Consider the following 26,998-nt stretch of genomic DNA (forward strand, 5'->3'; position numbering starts at 1 on the left):
TTTGCCAAATAAACTGCATGGTCGGCCCCACGAGGATAGGATTGAACAGTATTTCGTAATTCTACATTACTGAATAAACTATCTCAGAGAAACTTGGCATTTTCCCCACCAGGCACAGAATGCAATTCCCATCAACCTAATACAACCGTTGTCGGGGGGGGGGGGGGGGGGGGGGGGGGGGGGGGCGGGGGTGGGAGGAGGTGGTGGAGGCGTTGGTGGTGGTGGTGTGCTGGGGACTATTTTCCTCTGGTTTCTTCTGCGCAAGACATTTTTAAATGGTGCCATCAAATTCAGTGTTGCAGTCACTGATCCTATTATTATCTGAAGGCTTCAAACAGTTTTATCCTGATCCTTCTGTATTATTGCACCAGCATTTGCAGGGATTTCTCTTGATGTTCTAATCATATACTGGTTAATCTTTGAAGTGGACCATAAAGCGATGGGGGTGCTGTAGATGGGGGGGGAGGGGGAGAGGTGGATAGGGTCCCTCTGCTCAGTCCTTCAGCCTCTGTACATTCAGTGTTCAGACACTGCTAAAGGAAATCCCTTTCGAAAGTACAAAGTGGTTTGAATAGTCACAGAAAGGTCTTTATCTGCAAAATGGATGCCTAAGCAGCTCCTGCCTCCTGTGATGTATCCCTTGTTCATGAGTATAGGCTGTGTCACTTGAAGCCAGTTACATAATACTATTGTTTTCCTTTTAGCGGCTTACCCACGTGGATGAGTGGCTCTGATGGATGGTTCCAGAAGCCTCAGTGCTGGAGTCTCTCTCTCTCTCTCTCTCTCCCTTTCTCTGCCTGTCACCTGCGCATAGGCTCAACTGAGTCAGATTGCCCAGGCCCTTTGAATAGTCATTACAATGTGCGGCCCACTTATCGGGCTTGGAGAGTAGAGTGCACTGCATAATATTGCCTGTTGAGCTAGCCTTGAGTTGCAGCTGACTTTTTGAAGCGTCAAATTTAAATTCCGTTGTCTATAGCTTTGTGAAAGAAGCATTCAGCAAATTTTCTTTTCTTTCCTTTCGCTTTGGATGGGTGGAAGAGTTACTACAGCTGCCTGTCATTTTCCCCACAAAAAGGGGTTGGGCGATGATTTCACTCCTAGTGCTTTGCCTTGTGAATGATTTTTAAAAATAGTCTATGAATTAAAAAGCAAAATTCAATGGATGCTGTAAATCTGAAGTGAAACGGCAAAGGCTGGAAACACTGTAAGCAATATTTCAATATTTCAAAGTCAATGGTTGTGACATAAAGTCATCACCTAAAGAGCATTAATCTTCCCCTCTTCAGTTGTCCTTCCACATCCTATCAACAATTTGAAAGTTAGCGGCCAGTATTCTATTTAACATTTTCTCTGACACGATATTAGCTCATGCCCCATCACTGTAACTGGAACTCAGTCAAACTTGCAGTAAAACTATAGTGGCAGAGAGAGAGAGAGAGAGAGAAAGCTGTTCTTATGAAGTATATGAATATTATCCTTCAAGGTGTAGCCGTCTTGTTTCACAGTTAAGAGGTTCAAGCCTGAGACATTGAAGATAGAACATAGTACAGAGCAGGAACAACATCTTTCACCCACCATGTCTGTGTTTTCCATGACGGTGCTAGAATGTAAAGTCAAGGCCCTGTCTGCTCCCTCACGTGCGTGTAAATTATCAATGAGAAATGGAGCAGTTCTTCCAGTGTTCCAGCCAAGAAATATCTCATGAACAGCATTTAAAAACATGAGCTGGCCTCACTGCTGTTTGTTGCAATGGACTGACACATTTTCCTGTTACAACATAGACTATTACTTCACCAATACTTCATTGCTTGTAAACCTTTTTGGGACATCCTGGGGTCTGTGACAGGTGCTATCAAAATACACTCACTTTGAGTGCTTTTGTTTTCACCAGTCAAGCATCAAAAAGCATGTGTTTATTTCCACTTGTGGAAATCTGTGCTGCTGATTCATGTGTGATTGTGTGAGTGAGTGAGAGAGAGAGAGAGACAGAGACAAAGACAGAGAACTGGAGAGCACCACGAGGAAAATTGAAACCATTTTAAATATGCCAGATGAAGAAAGTGTAATCTGCTGCCCCTGACTTTCTGTGAGAATCCACTCAATCAGAATAATACACAATTAGGAATTTCCACACATCTACTCTGTCTGAAGCTTAAGCTTCCACCCCGTGAGATTAATGATTCCATTCAAAGCATTTCCAAGGGTTCACTGAGCTAAGATCTGTGGGGGGAGTTATTCAATTTCTTTAATGCTTAATCACTGTATAACCTGATAAAATTGCATTTTTATGTTTGTACTTGGAAACGGTAACAACCATTTCTGCTCATATAACATAGACCTTGTCACAGCCACACTGTGCTGAGTGCTACTGCGAGACTGTTGGAAGGGTGCAGCCAGGTTTGTCCCAGTCACTCACATTGCTCTCCGCTCAGGGAATTGAAGAGGCCCTTTGTGTGTGGAAAAGGGTGCAGATGCACAAGTCTGAACATTGGTTTTCTTGCACATTAAAGGGCACTGACCATGACAAAGTGGCTTATGAAGCTTGCGGCTGTATTAATTTACAAACTCAGCATGTGCTGAGAAAAATTGCACTCAAAAAATATCATGGTAGCATGGTCTACTAGTTCTTTCTCCATGAATCCCCCCCTACCTCCAACAGAAGTAAAATGATCAACTCTTCTTTCATTAAGATGACAATAATTAAGTAGCCCTGGGAAATGAATGATGATTTCTAGATCCTCTTTTACACAGTTTGATTATTTCATAAACCTAGAGTCAAGCTACTCATATTAATTACATGAAAGAAATAGAGGCAGTGACAGCAGCTGATAAGAGGATGTCCAACTCTCTGCTCGGCAGACATGCTTGCAAATATTAAGGGATGGTTAAACATATCATTAGTCGCAGTAATTAATGGTGCAAATGCTCACCGTTCCATCCTGTAAGCCACATCAAAAGAATGATTGAGTTATTCTGTGGGATCACAGTTCTGAAGGAACATCTGTTCTTAACGCCATGTTAATGAGACACAGTCAGTACCAGTAACAATTCAACATAAGATAATGCTCAGTCTATCCAGTTTGAAACAAGAAAACCATATTAATCTACAGAGCCCTACCTCTGTACAAAGAAACCCCTAGTCCAGAGCTAGTCCCAGTGCCATTAGCAGATCCCCACAAAAAAAAAATCCCAAGCAATGCTTGTTCTAACCATGTAAATCAAAACAGCTAAGTCACATTTCAAACATTACAGACCCTCTGGATCTGGCAAAGCTGTCAAAAAACATAAGGGGACAAATGTTTGTTTTGTCCAAGAGATCGGTTGAGGATTTTCAATGAACTTTCTAAAACAAAAATCAATGTGTGTATTTTTTAAGTAGTGTTATCATCAAGAAGCATGACTTCACGTTGTGTCAGCACGGCTCCCGCAGTTAGCCCATGACAGATAGTAGGTGAGTTTATATGGAGGAGGGAGGGCAATGGTGGTAGGTGGGGGTGCATAGGTTGGCATTTGGGGCAACAAAAAGTCCCTGTGATGAACATGGGAGCATAAGTTAGCACTGGAGACATGAGGGAACCGTCAGGGATGGGCAGAGAGGATAAAGAGGCCTAGCATTAATGCCGATGCTGGAACCTGGAATGAAAACAAATAATACTGGAGATCACAGCGGGTCAGGCAGCACCCTTGGAGAGAGAAAGCTATTGTTTCGGGTCTAGATGACTGTTCATCAGAGCTGACATGGAATCAGTAGTAGCCTTAGACCAATGCAATGAACTACCTGGTCCAGAGTCAGCCTCAGCACAGTGAAATGCCATGTTGCAAGTGGGAACCACATCCAGCTGCAAATAAATACCCACTTTAAACGTTGTGTCTGACAATATTAAATGACCAGTGTGGAGAATAAGTGACCGAGTGATACGTGCTCCTGCTAGTGGCCTTGCTGGTTAAACAAAGGACCACCACCTTTGTTTAAAATAACTGCAAATTCACAACAACAATGTGCTGGTGGGAGCATGAGGGGGGGGGGGGGGGGGGGGGGGGGGGGGGGAGGTGGTGAAGGAGAGAAGTAACAACTCAACATGTTGTTTTAATTGAAATTATTTGTAAGGGTTGTAAAATTACACCAATGAAATTGCACGCCGTATTGGTTTTATTAACATTATTAGTGGATTAGTGAGTTGAAGTTGTCAAAAGAAAATGCTAGGCAGTTCCAGAGCCTGACTGTAAAGACTGTTGACTACAAATTCGACAGTACAGTGTATGTTTCAAAATGCTAACTAGATTATTACGTTTCAAACATGGGAGGTGGGAATGGTGCGTACATTTCTGACCAGAAATGTGGTACCCACCATATCGGCCAAAATAGATGTGTCTTGCCCCAGGAATGAGTTACAAACTCATGTGATTTATCCCAAGTAGGATTCTGACTCGCAGGATCTGTGGCTGATTTTTCATTGCCTCAGGGATTCACTCGTCTTGGGTTGGGCTCCCAGGGTATGATGTTGCACTGACAGGTGGTAAAACTTTAGAGTTACCTGAGTGGGTGTGCTCATCATGTCCTTATGGAAAAGTGGACCTTCCCTTCATCTACCGACTGGTACCCTTGCTCCCCCTCTGCCCAACCCTCAACTAAAACTATATTGCTCATCCATTCCTTATTTGCCTACACGAAAAAACAGCCTAATTTCTAAGGATGCTTTGTCAACAGCTCGATGCAAATTGACCTCGGCCCAAAATCAAGAGGACCGAGGACCTCACTGTTCAGGCACAGGGTAAATTTTCTGAGTCTGTTTGGAGGCAAATCATTTAGCACATTAGATGCTAGATTCATTCTAAACCTTAACCTAAAACTGGCATGAGGGTCTCTGAATTTGGGAAATAAAGCTCTAGTTCAATTCAGGAAAATGTTGTTGCAGCTTCCCTTTGTGAACTCTCTGCCTGATGCGATCCGAGGTTCCATTGAATCGAGAGTCTGATTACCACCCATGGAATTACAGCCCAACGGAAGTCAATATCCTTGGAAGCAGATAGAAAGAGCAAGACCAATGGAGCATTTTGAGGATGGCAACCTGTAATTAGTGGAGAACCACAGCGATCAGTGCTGGGGCCACAATTACTTAAAATGTTTATGAATGACTTGGATGAGGGAAAAGAAAGTAGGGTCACCAAGTTTGTAGAGGAAACCAAAAAATAAATGAGGGAAGCAATTGGTGAGGACGACACAACAAGATGCGGGGGGAGATATGGATTGGGAATACACTTGTCAGATGGACTGCAATGTGAAAAATGCAGGAAAACCAGGAAAACAAGTTCAACAGGTAACAGGGAAGGCAAATGGAAGGTTAGTCTTTAGCCCAAGGGGAATGGAATATGAAATAGCGAAGCCTTGTTAAAATTATACCAAGCAACTGGTTAGATCCAACCTGGAATACTGTGAACAGTTTTGGTCCCCATATCTAAGATGTATAGATATTGGAGGCAGTCCAGAGAAGGTTCACTCCATTGACCCCGGGTATAGAGGAATTTTCTGATGAGAAGAGCCTGGTTAGGCTGGGCTTGTTCTCACTGGAGTTCAGAATGAGACATAACCTGATTGAAGCAAACAAAATTCTGAGGAGCTGAGGAGGCTTGACAGGGTAGGTAGTGGAGAGGTGGTATTCCAATGTGGGAGAGGAGTAAGCAGTCATCCAGTTAAATTCTCATCTCGAAGTACGGTGTTTCTGTGGAATTCTTTACCACAGGGGGCTGTTGAGGTTGGGTCTGTACGTAAATGTAAGGCCAGTTTGACAGAGTTTGTAAGGGAATCAAGGGTTATAGGGATAAGGCAGGAAGGTGGAGTTGAGATTTTTCAGATCAACCATGATCTCATTGAAAGGTAGAGCACAGTTGCTGGGCCGAATAGCCAAATTCTGCTTCCATGTCTTACGGCCTTTTGAAAAGCATGAACAATGTCAAAGAAGCCCGGGGCAGGGTGAGGTATAAACCATGCAGGTGAACTCGAGTCTTTCTGATCAGATATACTGCCTTTAGCTCAATCCAACTATGAGATATGGGTGCTTTCCTTAGAAGATGAGCAGATATGTTACACATGTTTTTGGTTTAAATGCTTTTCTTAAATTACTTTTGGAGTGATTAAATTGTGCTTGTGGACTTAGCCTAATGTGTTAACTGCAGCGAGAGACCATTAAGCACAGATGCAACACAACAACATGACCAATTAATTATTTAACAATGCAGCAGTTCATTGAAGAATTGCTCAGAAATATTAACTCTTCTGGGTCCAGATAAAATGGACAACTACTTTCCACTTCTCGCACACTAATTTAAAACTGTATGCGACAGGACAGTAAGGCAACCGAAAATCAGCATTTGATTGCAACATCTAGTGTGCACACAGTCATTTTCATGTGGTTTTCATTTTTCCTGATTTCTTTCCTCATTTTCCAACCTTGTATTTAATCCAGGGTGCACAGATTAGGAGAGGCAATCAGTTTTCAGTTACTTAGTAGTCTATCTTAAAAGTTAGCTCAAACCAAGATGGAGGGACCTTGATCAGATGAAAACATCAAAGATTAGTAGCTTACTCTCTTTGCGTTTATTGTAAAGGATAAGTGGGAGTTCATGCCATTTTAGCTGAGCTATTAAAGTGAGGTCCCCATCTGCTCTATCAGATAGATATGAAAGATCTCATGGCACTATTCAAAGAAGATCAGGAGTGTTCACCCCAGCGTCAAAACCAATATTTAACTCTCAACCAATATTATTAATGTAGATGAAATGGTCATTAACACGTAGTTGTACATGGGATCTTACTATGTACAGGATTGGAGGGTTTAAGCTATAGGGAGAGGCTCAATAGGCTGGCGCCATTTTCCTGGAGCATTGAAGGCTGAAGGGTGAACTCACAGAAGCTTGTAAAATCATGAGGGGCATGGATAGGGTGAATAGTCAGAGTCTTTTCCCTGGGGTAGGAGAGTTCAAAACAAGAGGGCATAGATTTAAGGGGAGAGGGGAAAGATTTAAAAGGGACCTAAGGGGTAACTTTTTCACACAGAGGGTGGTGCGTGTATGGAATGAGCTGCCAGAGGAAGTGGTGGAGGCTGGTATAAATACAACATTTAAAGAGCATCTGGATGGGTGTATGAATAGGAAGAGTTTCGAGGGATGTGAGCTAAGTGCTGGCAAATGGGACTAGATTAGGTTAGGATACCTAGTCAACATGGACAAGTTGGATCAAAGGGTCTGTTTCTGTGCTGTGCATCTGTATGATTCTGAATTTGGGTGCCATATTGTTCAGAGTACAACATTCAGTTCAGTTTATTGGCTGTAAAGGACTCTCAGAAATCTGAAATTATCGATATAAACACAAGGTCTTTCTTTCTAGGAGCAGTACCTTTTGATGTCGCCATTGACTGGATGGCTGCTGGTAATTCAACAAAGGATCACAAGCTTCACCCTGTCCTCAGTCACTCAGCATTTACTTCCACTTCGAACAAAGATTACCAGATAGTAATCTGAGCAAAAGTCTTTTTCCATAATCAGAGCTGTTGAAGCTAACCAGATATTCCCTGCAAACACCCCAAATAAAACCAACAGTTTCAGCAGAATCTGGAGGCGGAACTTAGGGCTTTTGTGATCCAAACTGCTGAGTCGCTTACTGGAGAAATTTCAGACTGCCATAATGCAGCATTGATGCTAGTGTTAATGCAAGTGTTGAAGAGCAGGAGACGTGACCAATTATGAACTCCTGTCACTTCATCTAATGTTTACCTCATTCTCACACAGCATTGCAACCTCGCAATATATGCTTTTATTACAGCTTCCTTACCTGCCACTTCACCTTACAACGTTCAAATCTACTGCAGATTCTCTTCAAGAACCGTCACAAAGCATCAACTTACATTCTGCTGGTGCCTTTAATATAGGAGAAATGTCTCCGGGCACTTCACTGAGACATGACGAAGTCAGCCACAGATTCAAAGAAGAAGAAATTGGATGGGGGTGATCAAACAAAAGATCAACTCTTCAATTAATTAATACAACAAGTTACCAGAATGCTAGCGGACCCTTTGATGGAAGGAAACAATTACAATGCACTTCAGGGGGTCTCTCTTACTCTCGTTGTTCACCATGTCTCCAAGTTTGGTATCATCTGCAAGTTTTTGAGATTTTACTCTGTATTCCAATACTTAAGTGATTGATTTTGTTTTAAATATGTAAACTTGTCACAATGATGCTTTGAAAATTCAAAGGTGACAATTATTGGAATAATCATGCATGATTTGAACAGATAACACCATACAGTAAATGCTTACACAAATACTTTTTCACCACAAGAAGAATATGCAGATCTTTATTTGCTACAGCTGAAGCATGAGATTGGTTGGCAAAATTATCTGCAGAGGTTCAGTGGTTGCAATTTTGCCTTGGTGTCAGAAGACTGGGGTGTAAGACACATCCCAGCGACGCAAGCACAAACTCTGACTGGATTTTATAAGACCATAAGATACAGCAGTAGAAGTAAGTTACTCAGCCAATTAAATCCACTGCCATTTACTCAAATCATGGCTGATATAATAACCATCAACTCCACTTCTCTGCCTTTTCCCCATCAACATCGATTCCCTTACTAATTAAAAATATGTGCATCTCAGGCTTGAATATATGTAATGACCTGGCCTCACAGCCCTAAGGTAAATAATTCCACAGATTTGTTACCCTCAGAGAAGAAATTCCTCCTCATCCCTGTCTAAACTTTATGACTCCCTATTCTGAGATTAAACTCTTGGGTCCGAGATTCATTGCATCTACACTGTCAAGTGCCTACAAGTCTGTTTTTAATAAGGATGACTCTCATTCTTGTATATTCCAATGAGTATGGCCCAGTCTAATCAATATCTCCTCGTGAGGCAGTCTGTCCATACCTGGTATTAGCTGAATGAACCTGCTCTGTCAGACATCTGATGACATGTTGAAGTAAGGACTCTTCTGCCCTCTGAGTGGGGGGTTGGGGGTGGTGGTGGTGGGGGGTGGGGGGGGGGCGGGATTGGGGAGAGGTGAGTGGATGTGAACTTGGAAAGATACAATGAATGTGAAACACATCTCCCTGATGAATAATTGTCGTCAAGCAAAGATTCAAAGTTGACGGGGGTGGGGTTGGGGAGGGTGGTGGTGGGGAGCAAGTACAGGAAGCACCACAGGGATGCTGAACCAAATGACGGCAAGAGAACAAGAGTCGGGGCAGCAGTGCTCCTCAATCCTGCAGCTCAGTCTGAGCCGAATGTTCCAGTCTGACCTGACCCTATTCTCTAAAAGCCATACTTTCTGACAGGTCCTTACATGACAGAAACTATTTCAGGAGGCAGCCATGAAAAGGAGACAGAAAAGTTGCTGCTGGGACAGTGATCTTGAGATTACTAAGGCAGATGCTTAAAATTTGAGGCCTACCAGGATCAGGTGTATTATGTCCAACCCCATTGAGCAACAGGTAAGGAATGAAGGTTTAGAAGTCATTCAGTTCTGTGCTGAGCCCACACATCCACCAACCAGGAAACCTCTCTCTCTCTCTTTGTGTTGCCACATATAGTTTCCATTCTGGGGCCAGTCATGTCTGACTCTTCCTTTACAGAACTTGATTTGATTTGAGCTAAGCTTCCACCTTAATAATATCTGCAATCAAAGAACCAGGCCTAGAGAGCTTGGGGCCATATGTGATTGACAGTGGACGTGCACTGAAAGGCTCGAGAAAATTCCGGGCTGTGCGTTCAGAATAGGAGGAAAGAAAAGTCAAAGGAACGGTTGGGGCTCTGTGTTAATCAGCTGTCAGACTCCTAAAGACAGAGAGAATGGGAGCAGGCCCCCTTATCATAACATACGATCAGAATAGTGTCTACATTACAGAGCATCCTCCTGTGGCTGAAGCAGAACACTGAAAAGCTTTGACACATTTTCCATTTCATTATCTTGAATTACATTTATCTGAGCACTTTATCTATGGAGACCACGTGATACCAAATTGAACAATGGCAATCTAACAGCCAAAGTATGAAGCTCACTAGTTGCAGCTCACTGAGAACCACAAATGACAGCTCCAGTCAGCATTGTTACACCCAGATCCCAGAGGAGGTTTCCCAGTTTGTTAAGGATACCCAAAATTGTTAAGCCCATGGGTGGAGTCAGGAGGAACTAGCTCCCTGGTTTTATTTACCTATCCCTCGGTTGCTCATACTAATATTAGAAATAATAGTAAAAGTTTCTTTCAGTACATAAGAAACAAACGACAGGCAAAAGTAGACATTGGGCCACTTCAAACTGATGCAGGGAGCCTAGTGATGGGAGATAAGGAAATAGCAGGAGAACTTAACAAGTACTTTGCGTCAGTTTTCACAGTGGAAGACAGGAGTAATATCCCAAAAATTAAAGGGTGTCACCGGGCTGAGTTGAGTATGGTTGCCATTACGAAAGAGATAGTGCTAGAAAAGTTAAAAAGTCTTAAAATTGATAAATCTCCTGGCCCCGATGGGATACACCCTAGAGTTCTGAGAGAGGTTGCTGAGGAAATAGCAGAGGCATTGGTTGAGATCTTTCAAGAGTCACTGGAGTCAGGAAAGGTCCCGGACGATTGGAAGATGGCTGTAGTAACCCCCTTGTTCAAGAAAGGATCAAGGCAAAAGATGGAAAATTATAGGCCAATCAGCTTAACCTCGGTTGTTGGTAAAATTCTAGAATCCATCATTAAGGATGAGGTTTCTAAATTCTTGGAAGAGCAGAGTCTGATTAGAACAAGTCAACATGGATTTAGTAAAGGGAGGTCATGCCTGACAAACCTGTTGGAATTTTTTGAAGAGGTAACAAGTAGGTTAGACCAGGGGAACCCAGTGGATGTGGTCTATCTGGACTTTCAAAAGGCCTTTGATAAGGTGCCACACGGGAGACTGCTGAGCAAGGTGAGGGCCCATGGTGTTCGAGGTGAGCTGCTGGGATGGATTGAGGATTGGCTATCTAACAGAAGGCAGAGAGTTGGGATAAAAGGTTCTTTTTCAGAATGGCAGCCGGTGACGAGCGGTGTCCCGCAGGGTTCGGTGCTGGGGCCACAGCTGTTCGCATTATATATTAATGATTTGGATGAGGGAACCGGGGGCATTCTAGCGAAGTTTGCCGATGATACAAAGTTAGGTAGACAGGCAGGTAGTACTGAGGAAGTGGGGAGACTACAGAAGGATCTAGACAGGTTGGGAGAGTGGTCCAGGAAATGGCTGATGGAATTTAACGTGAGCAAGTGCGAGGTCTTGCACTTTGGCAAAAAGAATATAGGAATGGACTACTTTCTAAATGGTGAGAAACTTAATAAAGCCAAAGCACAAAGGGATCTGGGAGTGCTAGTCGAGGATTCTCTAAAGGTAAACATGCAGGTTGAGTCTGTGATTAAGAAAGCGAATGCAATGTTGTCTCTTATCTCAAGAGGGTTGGAATATAAAAGCAGAGATGTACTACTAAGACTTTATAAAGCTCTGGTTAGGCCCCATTTGGAGTACTGTGTCCAGTTTTGGTCCCCACACCTCAGGAAGGACATACTGGCACTGGAACGTGTCCAGCGGAGATTCACACGGATGATCCCTGGAATGACAGGTCTAGCATATGAGGAACGGCTGAGGATACTGGGGTTGTATTCGTTGGAGTTTAGAAGATTAAGGGGAGATCTAATAGAGACGTACAAAATAATACATGGCTTTGAAAAGGTGGATGCTAGAAAATTGTTTCTGTTAGGCGAGGAGACTAGGACCCGTGGACACAGCCTTAGAATTAGAGGGGGTCATTTCAGAACGGAAATGCGGAGACATTTCTTCAGCCAGAGAGTGGTGGGCCTGTGGAATTCATTGCCACGGAGTGCAGTGGAAGCCGGGACGCTAAATGTCTTCAAGGCCGAGATTGATAGGTTCTTGTTGTCTCGAGGAATTAAGGGCTACGGGGAGAACGCTGGCAAGTGGAGCTGAAATGCGCATCAGCCATGATTGAATGGCGGAGTGGACTCGATGGGCCGAATGGCCTTACTTCCACTCCTATGTCTTATGGTCTTATGGTCTTATACCAACCTTAAATTAAGAATATCTGCTATCCCATGTGGATGCCTTCCTCCCAGACTCAAATGAATTTATGCTGTTAGAAAGAGCTGAAAATGTGTTGCTGGAAAAGTGCAGCAGGTCAGGCAGCATCCAAGGAGCAGGACAATCGCCGTTTCGGGCATGAGCCCTTCTTCAGGAAGGGTCCTTGGACGCTGCCTGACCTGCTGCGCTTTTCCAGCAACACATTTTTTCAGCTCTGATCTCCAGCATCTGCAGTCCTCATTTTCTCCTGCTGTTAAAAGGAGCCAATTTAACCAGGCTTTTCTGAGTTAATAGAAAGCGAGTTCATTCATGACTAAATAGGGGAAGAATCAGTCACACAACATACATACTTTTTATTTCTAATCTGTTTGCAAGTCTAAAAAGGTGAACTTTTTAAAAAGAGATCGACAGATCAGTCTCAAGATTGTTTGTGAACTGAGAAATAGTGGAACTCTGCAGATGTTGCTGTGGGGGTTACCAACAATGTTAATGTCGCAGTTGAACAGTTACTTTCAAGATGGAAGGGTCACTCAACCCGAAAGCTTAACTCTGATTTCTTTCCACAGATGCTGCCAGACCTGCTGAGTTTTTCTGGCAATTCCTGTTTTTATTTCTGATGTACAGGATCCGCACTTCTTTCAGTTTTAACTTTCAAGATTCTTTGTTTCACAAATTGGTTGAGATTCACTTGTTCAGATTGCCTTTGATTGTGACTGAATTCCAGCATTCCAGGATGAGAGAGAATCATTTTGTTGTTCAGACTGTGAAGTGATGCATTTTGGAAGGTCAAACTCGAATATTGAATATAGGATTAAAGACAGGATTCTTGGCAGTGTGGAGGAACAGTGGGATCTGGGTGTGCAAGTACATAGATCCCTTCAAGTTGCCACCCAATGGATAGGGTTGTTAAGAAAGTATATGATGCTTTGGCTTTCATTAACAGGGGGATTGAGTTTAAGAGCCGCGAGGTTTTGCTACAGCTCCATAAGTCCCTGGTGAGACCACACTTGGAATATTGTGTTCAGTTCTGATCGCCCTACTATAGGAAAGATACAGAGGCTTTGGAGAAGGTGCAAAGAAAGTTTACCAGGATGCTGCCTGGACTGGAGAGCTTGCCTTATGAAGAGAGGTTGACAAAGCTTGGACTTTTCTCTCTGAAGAGAAGGAGGAAGAGAGGTGACCAGATTAAGGTATACAAGATAATGAGAGGCATGGATAGAGTCAATAGCCAGAGACTTTTCCCCAGGGCAGGATTGACTGGCACGAGGGGTCATAGTTTTAAGATATTAGGAGAAAGGTAGAGGGGACGTCAGAGGAAGGTTCTTTACGCAGAGAGTTGTGAATGCATGGAATGCATTGCCAGTGGTGATGGTGGAAGCAGAGTCATGAGGGACATTTAAGCGATTGCTGGACATGCACATGGACAGCAGTGAATTGAGGGGTGCGTAGGTTAAGTTATTTTATTTTGTTTTAGGATTAATCCTTGGCACAACATTGTGGGCCAAAGGGCCTGTTCTGTGCTGTAGTTTTCTATGTTCTATTTGGGGTTATGATCCATGGTCATGAAGCTATGCCCCCATGAGCAGAGCTCTCCTTTAGAAGCTTGGTATTGCTGAATATTATTCTTGCTTGATGGATGTGAATGGTGCCAAAAACGCTGTGGATGCTGGAAAACAAAGTAGACAAGCATGGGGCTGAAGAACACAGCAAACCAGGCAGCGTCAGGAGGTGGACAAGTCAACACTTCAGGTATAACTCTTCTTCAGCTTTTCAAACTGAGAGTCCAAGATGATTAAATTTCTATTCAGTTTGCATTTAGTTTCTGTTCTTTTCTCCATTAGTTAACTTAGAATCTGCTTGTTTCCGCTGAATGTTACTTACAGATTCTTCCACTACTAAGTATAAAGTTTGGCTGGCACTGTTTTTGTCTAAGCACTTTCCAGGGAGTACTTCAATAACTGCAAGGGTCCCTTTCCCAAGTCTGAAAACACTCATTCAGACCTGCAGTGAGTCACTTAATGGAGGCAGATTGACAGGGTTTTGTTTTCATTTGGCTTCTGGAGTGGGTGTCACTTATTGGCACAAACATTGCAGTGTAAAAGTAGTATTTACTTCAATGTCTGGCAAATCAACAAATTAATATGTAGAATCTGACAAAGCATTTCTGTTTCCACTATTTATCCACAGCTTTGAGAAAAAGAGCATAAGGGAGCAGCTTGTGGCATGACAATGAGAGACTGAGTGTCCCACTGACAAAGAGGAAGGACATGTTTGAGGTCACTTACAGAGCAAATCCTCATTTTTATTAACCTAATCACTATGATTTGGAGGTGCCAGTGTTGGACTGGGGTGTGCAAAGTTAAAAATTACACAACGTCAGGTTATACTCCAACAGGTTTATTTGGAAGCACCAGCTTTTGGAACACTGCTCCTTCATCAGGTGGTTGCCTAATAATTAAGACTTCAAAATCCAGAGTAAGAAGTCAGTGATGTGAACTCAGTTAACTGTGGTGGCCTAGTGCTGGAGGCAATTGACCCCAGCTGTGGGTGAAGAAAAGCAGGACTCCCATTTCAGCTCACTCGACACAAGTCCAGCTAACAAGTTCGATCCCTTCTCATGCACAGATTTTTTTTATTGCTTTAGAGGCAAGGTTCATGGCTGGCACCACTGCCTACAAACTACAGTGTTGGTTAAAGAATGAAAGTTGGTCAGGATACTGGGAGAACGTCATTGTCCTTCTTTAAGCGGCACTATATCCACTTGAAAGGGTAGTTTCACATCACATCTGAAAGGCAGCACCTCAATTATGCAATGAAGAGTCAAGCCTTGATTCTATTTGCAAATCTCCGAAGTGAGGTTAGAGGCATAATTGCCAGTCAGCACCTTATAACGTACAACTGTAAAGAATAGCAAACAAGGAATCAAAGGCACCTGAGGAAGAGAGCTGTTTAGGAAAAGGTTAAATAAAGGTAATTATAGGAAAGAGATATCTGTTTAACAGAAGGTAAAGCCTCAGTAGTTAGGGGGTGGGGATGGTCTCAAAATGAACTGAACAAAGGTGGAATACATGCAGAACATTGCAAGTATACATTGAACATTGAAAATTTGAAAGATTTTTAAAAATAAGCAAAGGGAATATTTTTAACTCAACTTGATAGATGGGTAGTGGGTGGGCATGACTCAATCTGTTGTTTTGCAAAGAAAATGAATTTACTTTGGATTGAAGTCAATGAGGAGTAATATTGGATGGGGTGTAAGGTCAGTTTTACGTCCAGCCCAGTGAAAATCGCTCCTTGGATTGAACCTTTTTCACGGATGTACTATAGTGAAATGCACTCTACAAATGTCATGGCTGTGCACCAATTTGGTAAAGGTGTTGTTTTATAAATCTTCATTATGTTGTTTTCACAAATTAATAAATATCTGGAGAACACCCATGATCCTTTAGTTCAGTTTAACTGGAGGCGTCTTTTGCTTTTGGGATTGGTGAGATAACAGATATTCTGTTACTGGGAGCTGTGTTTGTTGCTATTTAAAAATGAGTGAGATAGAATTATGTTATTTCGCATATTGAGCTACAGAGACATATGTGGCTTTGTAGAAAACTACCTTGTTGGCTGACATTGAGATGTAAACTAGCTGAATCAGCACCTCACCAGCCAAGATCCCAGGAAAAAAAAACTGACAATACAAGTCCTGTTTATAAACCGATTACACAGCCTTGTAACTTAAGCTGTAGTTAGTTATGTGTGGCATTCCTTCATTTGTGCTGGATAAACAGAAGTACAATCATGAAATTTTGCGGGAAGAATTGCAAAAATCAAAATATGATGGTATACCAATTCAGGATATGTTAGAAATTCTTACATTTAAATAATAGTTCTATATATATAAGATTCAACTTCACAGTTAATAAGCCTTAAATAACTGTTAATAGTTGCTGATTGATTCTAGCTTTAACATCGAAGACCTGTTTGGACTTTTAACAAATCATCTTACTTCGCTAAGGCACTACACTTTGCCAAAGTCAAACCGTGCTATTTGTGACAGTACTAGACTTTGAAAGAGATTTAATCTGTGCTATTTCTATTGGAAAAAGGTGGCGCGGGAATGTCTGCTGCAGAAGCAGTGGGCAAACTGCTTTGAGCTCCCTGAGTGAGTTTTTTAAAATTAGACAGAGGAAGCATGAATGGACGGGGTCAGGCTCACACAGACCCAGGGTTTTAGTTTTGCTTTCAGTTAGTGAGAAAGTTTCTGCTGCTACTGAGCAAGGTGATGGGTTCTCTCTCTCTCTCTGCTGCGAGGTTGTTTCTTTCAACGTTACTTTCTCCTGTACTGGGGGAGATAGCACATGAGAGAAATTTGTTTTGCCTTTTCTGTGTTTATGGGATGTTGCTATATTGGTACAGTCGAGGATTAGTTTTTAAATAATATATTATTTTGTTAAGTATTTTCAGAGAGATAAAGTTATGCCAATTCATTTTTTTTTGTTTGTATTTTAACTGTGTTGTAAGAATAAAGTGTACTTTGCTTAAAGCTTAGTGGTGGACCAATCAAATCACATTTGGAACAAAGTACACTTTGTCTTTAACTTAGATAAAAGCTGGGTCTAGGTTATTTCCTTGATATGTTTTGACAAGGTTTGTTCTGGTCCTTAACATATTCCATCTCATTCTCCAATCGTAGGTTTATAATCCAGTCCATTCTTGAGGTATCAGTTTTTTGAGGTTGATCTGTTTCTCAAGGCCTTTGGTCAACATTGGCTGGCATTCTAGATTGCCATGTTTGTTCCTACTACCATGAGGATTCCTGCAGAGAAGGAAACCACTTCTGCCAGCAGAGGAGCACTGGCAGGTGCGACCATGACAAAAATGAATCCTGATCCAGATCGCCAGGTTAGGGAGGCAGGCGGGCAGTCTCGGCATGCTAAATGTCCATGTTAAATGTGGATTGTTAGTATAGAAAGGCCATCAGCTCATCAACGACTCCAAGTGTGCGCTACTACATGTCAAAAACTCAGTCTGTTGAAAAATTCAGTTCGTTGATTTGTTTTAAGAGGAAGACTCAAACTCAGAGTAATGCAAAATTGAGCCTCCATTTGACACAGGCAGAGTGTGCGGAGGAAAAGGGAAACAGTGGCCTTTGCTCAATCTGGAATGCAGTGGGCCACAGTATTCACTTTGAACTGAGCTTGGAGCTAAGCTGAAAAATTAATTGCAGCAAACTTTGTTTTAACCGGCACCTTATGGACTGGCACTGTTGACAAACTAGCGAAAATTATATATACCTCAAATACCGTACATTTATGGTATTATTGTGAAGTCCACAAAGTCCAAGTAGTCAGCTGAGTGTGTAAGTGAGAAGACTGTCTGGTGTTAAGTTATAATTTACATGATTTAGATTGTAAGTAAAGTATAACAGTGATGCATATACCCCCTGCATTATGTTTGTATTACTTAATGTGTGTTTTGACATTGATTATGTGGACCTCTTGACCAACTGGAATAGTTGATCAATTGGCACACTCCTGGTCCCATAGATGTCGGTTAACAAAATGTTTGCTGTACTTGGCTTTCAAAGAGGTTTTTACACTCTATTACAGGTTTTCTTGGCTGATAGGTGTGTGACCTCCTACACAGACACCACTTCCCATGTAAAATCAATGAGTAATGCTGTTCGAAGATAGGCATTCATCCAGCGCTACGTTGTGGTATTGCTTACGAATTAATCCATATCTTTGAATAGTGGTAATGATATGCTGCTCAACTAGGATTACCAATCATTTCAGATTGCTTTGCAGTCTTCAGGTGTGATGGATTAAATCTTCAGGACAGTACTGTGAATGCATGTGGAGCAAAGTCATAGCAGTACTCCAACATTTGTACGTGTCTTCAATTTTCTTTACTAGCTATAAAAGTACTCTGAAATGGAGGTTTTAAATAAAGATTTTCAAATGATTATGTGATGTGATGGACAAATTGTTCACTTCAGCACACTGCTGGAGGATAGACTGCCCATTCTACATGGAATCATAAAGACATTGAGATGTACAGCATGGAAACAGACCCTTCAATCTAGTTGTTCATGCTGGCCAGATATCCTAATCTAATCCAATCCCATTTGTCAGCACTTAACCCAAATCCCTCTAAATCCTTCCTATTCATTTTTTCCATCCCGGTGTCTTTTAAATGTTGGAATTGTACCAGCCTCCACCACTTCCTCTGGCAGCTCATTCCATATAGGCACCATCCTCTGCATGAAAAAGTTGCCCCTTAGGGTCCCTTTTAAATCTTTCCCCTATCACCCTAAACCTAGGCCCTCTAGTTCTGGACTCCCCTATCTCCAGGGAAAAGACCTTGTCTATTTATCCTATCCAAGCCCCTCATGAATTTATAAACCTGAGGGTCACCCTTCAGCCCCCGACGCTCCAGGGAAAACAGCCCCAGCCTATTCAGCCTCTCCCGATAGCTCAAACCTTCCAATCCTGGCAATATCCTTGTAAATCTTTTCTGAACCCTTTCCACTTTCACAACTTCCTTCTGATGGTGTCAATCACACAAGGGTGCTGCTCACGTGAGCATCAATGATAAGAGACTACGTGAGGCTGCTCCTCAAAACAAACGTCCTATCATTCATAATATACTGATCACCTTGTCATGTTACACTGCACAATTCTGACCATGAGCAACCATTGCATCATCTGTTCTTAAAATATCAGTTCTTCTATTACACAATGGAGATAGAGATCAACACAGCTTTATGCAGTAAGAATGTATTAGTGTTTGGTAAGTTAAGGGCTAGACAATAACAGTTTCACAGGAAAAAACAAAGGGGAGCCTATTAACCGAACAAGGAAACTCTCCAGACAAGTGACTTCCAACTGACCAAATTTCTGAATAGGTTTCTCGTGCAGAGTGTACAGGAAGAAGTGGAAAAAAAATTGAAGTTTTTCTTCTAATATCTCACTGTACGAGGAAGTAGTTGCATGTAGTAAAGAATAAAGACAACAATTGTGTGTTTACTTGCACAGTCATAATCAGAAGATTTACAACGATGATTGAGCATCTAAATCAACAATGCACAGTAATGGAGGACTAGAATCTGCACAGAGATTCTCACAAGACCAACTTCCCCAGACTTCTCCATCACTTTGTGCTTTGCTTTATTTTTCATTTCAAATTGAAAACAAAATCTGCAATATTCCTAGAGCTGCTGGGCTGATGTCAAACCTCAGGCAGAAAGAGCAGTGCACCTGCTGATATATATCGGAGAAAAGAGATCCCTCCTATGACATGTCAGGAAGCCAGAGAAAAAGAGAGAGGGCACATGAATAGTCAGTGAGAGAGGTGGCATGGGGAGAAAGGAAAAGAGATATAGAGATAGAAGGACAATAAACACGTCAGAACAATAAAAAAGCATAGTTGTGCTCAAAGGCAGAAAGCCAAGTTTGTGCATTTCCAACACTCTACATATCACAACTCTAATAGTACAGAATAAACACTTCAAAGCACCTTGTCAATAAAGGATATTTCCTGATAAAACCAGATGGACAAGATCTCTGTTGTCTATCCAATTATACATTTCTACAGGTAACTACTTCAAAAGAAAAATTACATGCTTTATTCAGAAACACTGAAAGGGGTTTTGTGAAATGGTGCTCTCATATAGGTGACACCTCTCCAATAACGTCTTCATATACATGACATCCTTAAAACTTATGGTGCTTTCAAGAATCCAACAGTAAACGACTGCATAAGATTGTATAGAATATTATTACGTTCCTGGTGGAGCCCCATGCAACTAAGTCCCCTTTCTCATCTATGCATTGCATGTGATAAGTCTCTTCCACACACTGCAGCCTGTGATCTTGGTGGGACTTTCCTCATTACATGCTTCTTGTGTGATCTTTATGGGTGGCACTAAATGACACCAATACTTCTGCTATAACATGCGTTTTGTTAATGCAAATTCGCTATAACGCGATTGACGAATTGGGGGACACTGTTACTAAAGCGCAAACTTTTAAAATGTGTATTGGCTGTAATGCAATTGCATCGCAACACTTTAAACACCATTTCTAAAGCATGATTTTTATATAACACTGGGTTGCACAACAATGCAACCATTGCATAATAGAAGAACTGACTGTATTGCAAGGGTAAGAGAGCTTCCATTTGACTTTCATTGGTATCGTTACTTTTCAAATAATTGCAAATGTGTGGGAAGTGAGTACAATTTTATTTTCATGTAACTGGGCGCTATGGTGTGGAAGGCACCGCCTGAAATGGAGGAGATCTCCAAGAATGAATTGATTTAAAGGGAAGTTGGAGGGTTGATGGGGATACAGTAAAGGAGTGGGACTGACTGGATTACTTACTCAAGGGCATAAATCACAATGTGCCCCCCGTGTTTAAGATTTTAAAGGGTGGATCCTGGGAGCAGGAAGCAAGACAAATGAGGGAACTTAACTGCTTGAATGGGCAAAATTCAGAATCCTGATGTTAGGATAACGTTTTTTTTTGTAATTAAATTCCCCAAACATTAAAGATGGGTTGAGGCAGGGTAAACGCATGTATTTATGTGTCATATATCCTCATTAGAAGGCCAGCTTACCAGAAGAAAGTTCCTGTTGTGCAAATAAGCAGTACTGGGCCTTCAGAACCATGCCTGGTAGTCATTGTCCAGGACTTTGGAGTGAGTGGTCACTGCATCGTGCTCTTTCTGCAGTGTCATCGATGTGAAGTAATGACAGACAATCTAGTCGGCATGGAGGATGGAGTGTAAAGGGTGCAGGGGATAAAGGCTGACCAAGGGTAGGAAGGATAACCAGAATAGGGTTAAAAGATTGTATCTGAATTTGAATGGTGCATCTACAGACAGGAAAGGTTTCAGAGACACTCAGCGAACACTGAGCCAGTGGAATTCGTTAACCACAGAAAGCAGTTGAGGCCACAACATTGCACTTGGGACAAAAGGGATCAAAGGATACAGAAGAAAAGCAGAACAGGTTGGATGATAGTAATGAATGCCATAGTAGGCTTAAACAGCTGTGGAAGACCTCGTTCCGCATCTACTTTCTATGTTTCTATGGTGCTCGATTATTGTTCTTAACCAGCAGGGTCAGTAATGTCAATGGTTGGGTCTGAAGGACTACACTGAGAGTGTTAGGGAGTAGCTGTAATAGTGTAATAGTGGCAAGACAGGCACAATGTGTGGGAGTTGCAGACTCAGACAGAGTTCATGGATGGCCTCATTGGGAATTCCACAACAATAGGAGGCTTAGGGGTTCTCTGAGGACCATGTGACAATGAGTTAACTGCATGAGCACCATTCTAAGGTGTGTTCATCTCTCTATGATGAAGCAAACAAGACAACAATGTTGCTTCATGACCCAGACCCCGTAACATTGAGATCCCTGCAAGATCAGGAGCCACAGTGAAGATGATAATGAATGGCATTTGGAGTTGCCATGAGGCAGAGATTTTGGGTGGTGCAAGTGGGAGAGCTGCAAAGTAAGTGCAAAGCAGATCTCTCCTTGCCATTGGATCACAACTAGCATCTCATACATACAGGTGGCTGGGAGAAGTGAACCCTGCACTTCTGTCTGCTGTTGGGTAATGCTTTATGAGAGGCCATCGCCCGTCATGTCTGTCATACCTTTGGATATGGTGGTGGTGGGAGAGGGGCGAGGGTGGGTGAGGGTAGATAGTGGCAAACACAAGCAAATGTGATGCTTTTGGTTCGCTGTGAGTGAGCTGCTGTCTGGGCACCATTTAAATATGGCACTGAACCCACTGACTCCAAGAGCTAACTGTAGGGACCAGGACCTCCTGCCTACCCTCACCACAACTACTAGTGCATGGATACGTAATGAGCTGAAAATAACAATACACGAGTGAAGTCTCACAACCAAGTGGAAGCACCTTTTGTACCTGACAAGGAATGTAGACTGCATGATGGAAGGTTCTGCCTTATTTCCAGATTTCAATGTTTTCTTGCATTACGTGTTTGTTTGGAAAAGTTGGCAAACTCGTTCGGGGGATACTTAACACAGCCCGCACTCAGACATGCACACATAAATGTCAATAGGGACAGCAAAGGATGAAAATATGAAAGCACAACAAACTGCAATTTAGGCTCCGATGTTGGTTGTTAGGTGCATACTCAGTGAGATTCAGTGCAGTCTAAATGAGGGGAAACTGGTTAATGAATACAGGGGCAGCATACTTGGGGGAATTTCCACTGACTTTGGAATTCACCCACAAACACAGTTTGGAACCACAAAGCTTTGACGTTCTGAGAAATCGCAGGGAGAACAATAATTGTGATTTCTTTTTAGAACTGAGATTCTGTAGAGCTGGAAGTCCCCGAGTCTGTACTGAAAATTTCTAGTCTTTGAAGTCACATCTGATAACAATAAAGTGGTAGCATGTACTCAAAGGACACTGACAGAAGTCTAAAGATTTTCAAATTGCAAAGCAAAATGATGTAACATGCAACTCTTTATTTTGCATTTCATGTAACATCTCCACAATTTTAAACAAAAAGGAATGAAAACATGTAGTCTTGTTACACAGGCCAAGATCTGCATTGAATAACTGATGCTCTGCATTGATTGTTCTTAAGGTTGTAAACAACTCTCCTCGAACTGTTAACTCACTCTGACCGCACAATGTCGGGCTGCTAACCATACCAGTTCTCATTCTTTATGAGTAAGCCCTGATGATCGAGCCAAAACTTTGCAAAGCGCCCAAGCAGCATCTTGAATACAATGGGTGCTGCAATCGCACAATCAGGTCAGTGCTACCTGTCAATTTTCTTCAATTTTCTGCAAGCAATTTTCTTTCCACTAATTTCCAATGGATGGAATTGAGAGGACTATTCCATTTAACAACCTGCTGTGCTGTCTGCTCTTCTTGAGACTTTGATAATGGCCTGTGATTCTGAAAAATTCCTCCACGTTAACAATAGGACTAATAGGAGAAAGTGAGGACTGCAGATGCTGGAGATCAGAGTTGAGAGTGTGGTTCTGGAAACACACAGCCAGTCAGGCAGCATCCGAGGAGCAGGGGAGTCGACATTTCCGGTGTAAACCCTGCACCAGGAAAGAGCTTATGAAGGGCTTATACCCGTAACGTTGATTCTCCTGTTCCTCAGATGTTGCCTGACCTGCTGTGCTTTTCCAGCACCACACTCTCGAATATAGGACTAATAGTCCAGAGCACAAATCTATTTATTTTTGTTATCCTCTCTCTATCTTGGTTGCTGAAGCTATACGTGCAAACATAGGTCAACAGCTAAATCAAATCCTTGTCTCGTATTTCTGGCTCAGTATGTGGACAGGTGCTACACTTCCTGATCAGCTGCATCCCAAGCTAGGATTATAACCTTGCAATAAATTTGACATATCCGTCACTCATTATTCTATACTTCCTGCCCTCTTGTAAGCATTGCTCGGTTGTGAGTCAGCGAACATTAGATGATTGACATATAAAAGAGCCATACTGCACAGAGCTGCCAAAGTCTACAGGAGCAGGAGAACACAGCCTGGAGTCCCAGGAAACACTGCCCATACTCACGTCCAACATGCCATAATGTGGTGCAAACAATTCACGTTCCCCTGGTAAACTCATTACACCGGCACAGCCATTATAACAATCACCATACCTTTCAAATTTCATTGTTTCAGATTGCTGAAGCCTATACACGGATGGACTTTCAAAGCATCTTTTTGGAATCAATGTGAGACGATCAAGTTCCTCATTCAGGTGATGCAAGCAACTGTGGCTGAGAGAGTGGGGCATGCAATAATGATTCACTCGCTTGGAAGGGCAAGGGATACAGCAATGGCTTGCTTTGTTTCTCTCCTTTCCTATGTCACCAGGCTGCAATTAGGCCCACAGGAGAGTTGAATGTGGATGCTGCACTGTCACAATAGCCCTTTTGCAAACTACCATACCCCATATAAACATTAAAGCAAACTGGATGTGCGCCCTTGTCAAATTCATCAGAATGCCCGTAAAACTGCAATTCCTGTTCAGCATCAAGATTTCACAAACTCAAGCAGCCAGATCAGTGTTTACAACCTCGTGCAGTGTGAACTGTAAAGCAGTCTTACCTTCTCCTCTACTCTATTAAGTCTTGCCCCGATTGTGTTCTTTCCCCTGTCCTGGCTTTTTTCTGAAATACACCATGAGAAGGAGGATTAACTCATTATTTGTGGCTGTATATTTAAAATGATTTTACAGAAAATGGCTACGATACACTTGTTTAAATATTTTTAGGACTGACAAAAATAAGCAGTATCAAAAGCACCGCAAAGCTCATTAAAGTAACAAATTCACATTTGAAGTGATCTTTCTTCCAGACCAAATGGCCCTTATTGCAAATGAGATTAGCTTTCAGGCTGCAATGGGTTGCTACATCTTTGGTTTTATAATTCATGCATGTTTCTAACCTCTTAATAAAGAAAGAACTGGGTAAGATGTAAAACTGTCTATCTACCCTCGAGAAATGAATTAAATCTGCATTTTGTTCTTGATGAGGTCAGATAAGGTCAACCAAATACTGTCTAATTTTGAGCAAATCAAAGCATATCAGGAATAAAAACATACTTAAGTGGCTTGAGTGAATATCCTATCTGAGAATTTTTTTCTGTCATATTCAGTGGAGAAAGGAGTCAGTGCTGGGGGATAATGTATTCTCCATATTTTGCATGGACTGAAGGGCCAAGTGCAGCACAGACCTGACGCTAAAACAGTTTTTCTACATTTCTGCATCCTCATAACACACACTTTGAACTGTAATAGTGGACCATTTTCAATGCAGCTTTTCTGTAGCTTGTCTAAATGAAACTGTTAGGTTTGTGGGCGGCACGGTGGCACAGTGGTTAGCACTGCTGCCTCGCAGCGCCGGAGACCCGGGTTCAATTCCCGCCTCAGGCGACTGACTGTGTGGAGTTTGCACGTTCTCCCCGTGTCTGCGTGGGTTTCCTCCGGGTGCTCCGGTTTCCTCCCACAGTCCAAAGATGTGCAGGTCAGGTGAATTGGCCATGCTAAATTGCCCGTAGTGTTAGGTAAGGGGTAGATGTAGATATAGATGTAGGGGTATGGGTGGGTTACGCTTCGGCGTGGCGGTGTGGACTTGTTGGGCCGAAGGGCCTGTTTCCACACTGTAAGTAATCTAATCTAATGTCAGTGCCAGTAAGTCCTGCGTTCTGTCTACATCAGTACAACAAGTTCAAGGATCTTGGGCAGGCACTGTACAGCCCAAAGTCACATTTTTTGCTTGGTCAACCTCTACTAGATTCCACCCCAAATTTAAACCGTGGATTGGAGGCTCCTTTCCATTCCTCTCCTTTCAATCACAGCTATTTTCACCTCTCTTCCCTTCCTGACAGCGTGGTCTATTGGCTGACATTTGATTCCACTTCTGATACACCGCCCAAACAACAATCATCATACAGAACTGAATGCTGATACAAGTTGGTCTTGTATAGGACGACAGCCTATACAAGCCTATACAAGCTGGTCATAGCAACTTCCAGTCTCCAAGCGTGTCCCAACAGTGTTCCCTGGATCATCACCTACACTCCACATCTGCTAGCTCACCCTGTCCTGTTCTGAATTCTCGCCGGACCCAAGATTTCAAGCTTGAACAAAAAGCCCCTACCAATTGCTTTCTCTTCTCTCTACTAGAGACCCCACGAAAAGCATTCTACAGCAAAGGAAGAAAATAATCCCCACCTCAGTTTCTAGCTCATTCTGGACCGGGGAGGCATTTAGTACTTTGTTTACATCCAGCAGTCTCAAGAGACAGCAGTACAATTCTTCCTCAATGAATGAGAAACCACCCTATCTGGGGTGGCATGGTAGCTCAGGGGTTAGCACTGCCGTCTCTTAGCACCAGGGACCTGGGTTCAATTCCAGCTTCAGGTCTGTGTGGAGTTTGCACATTTTCCCCTTGTCGGTGCGGGTTTCCTCTGGTTGCTCTGCTTTCCTTCCACAATCCAAAGATGTGCAGGTTAGGTGAACTGGCTATGCTAAATTGCTCACTGTGTTCAGGAATGTGTAGGTTAGGTGCATTAGTCAGGGGTAAATATAGGAGAATGAGTCTGGGTGGGATACTCTTCAGAGGGTCAGTGTGGACTTGTTGGGCTGAAGGGCCTGTTTCCACACTGTAGGGATTCTACAGTGTCTTTGCTTATTGCAACCCAACTAAAACTTTGTTGTCTGTCCTCCATTCTGCACTACGTCGTGCTTCCTTCCCACCATGGGCTCTTCACTCCCTGCATCTTCAGCTGCCTTGACTCTACTCTGTGGTAGTGCCTCTTCAAGCCCATCCATTCCTAGCTATCTGAAATAACTGCACAGAGGCTGGTATCCTATCACCAAGTCACCTTTTATTTACATGTGCACTGTGCGTGGACTCTGACCAGCCAGCTCACAGCCAGTCACGAAAGCGAGGAGACACTCGGAGACTCCAGCTTTTAATCTGTCGGCCTGGGCTCCCTCATTGATCCAAATCAACAATCCCAATCAGGGATCTCATACTCAACAAGATCCACCTAGCCAACTTCGATCCAATCACTACACTATCCCACTTCCATTTCTCAAAAGCCTCCTTAAAACCTGCCTTCTATTTAAAATCATGAGGGGCATGGATAGGATAAATAGACAAGGTATTTTCCCCAGGAAGGGGAGTCCAGAACTAGAAGGCAAAAGTTAAGGGTGAAGAGGGGAAAGATTTGAAAGGGACCTAAGGGGCAACTTTTTCATGCAGAGTGTTGTGCATGTTTGGAATGAGCTGCCAGAGGAAGTGGTGGAGGCTGGTACAATTACAGCATTTAAAAGGCATCTGGATGGGTATATATGAATAGGAAGGGTTTAGA

At 42.6% G+C, this 26,998-nt stretch overlaps 1 protein-coding gene across 2 annotated transcripts in view; it reads right to left on the bottom strand.

The window, feature by feature from the left end:
* The window catches only part of LOC140493488 (potassium voltage-gated channel subfamily KQT member 1), a 690,303-nt gene that overhangs the window by 166,080 nt on the left and 497,225 nt on the right, over window positions 1-26,998 (bottom strand). For both annotated transcript variants that reach the window (XM_072591973.1, XM_072591974.1), the window contains one exon: window positions 24,227-24,288. In XM_072591973.1, the coding sequence (XP_072448074.1) occupies window positions 24,227-24,288 (62 nt within the window). The remainder of the gene's footprint in view (window positions 1-24,226; window positions 24,289-26,998) is intronic.

Source organism: Chiloscyllium punctatum, chromosome 22 (assembly GCF_047496795.1).
Source record: "Chiloscyllium punctatum isolate Juve2018m chromosome 22, sChiPun1.3, whole genome shotgun sequence".
Taxonomy (NCBI): domain Eukaryota; kingdom Metazoa; phylum Chordata; class Chondrichthyes; order Orectolobiformes; family Hemiscylliidae; genus Chiloscyllium; species Chiloscyllium punctatum.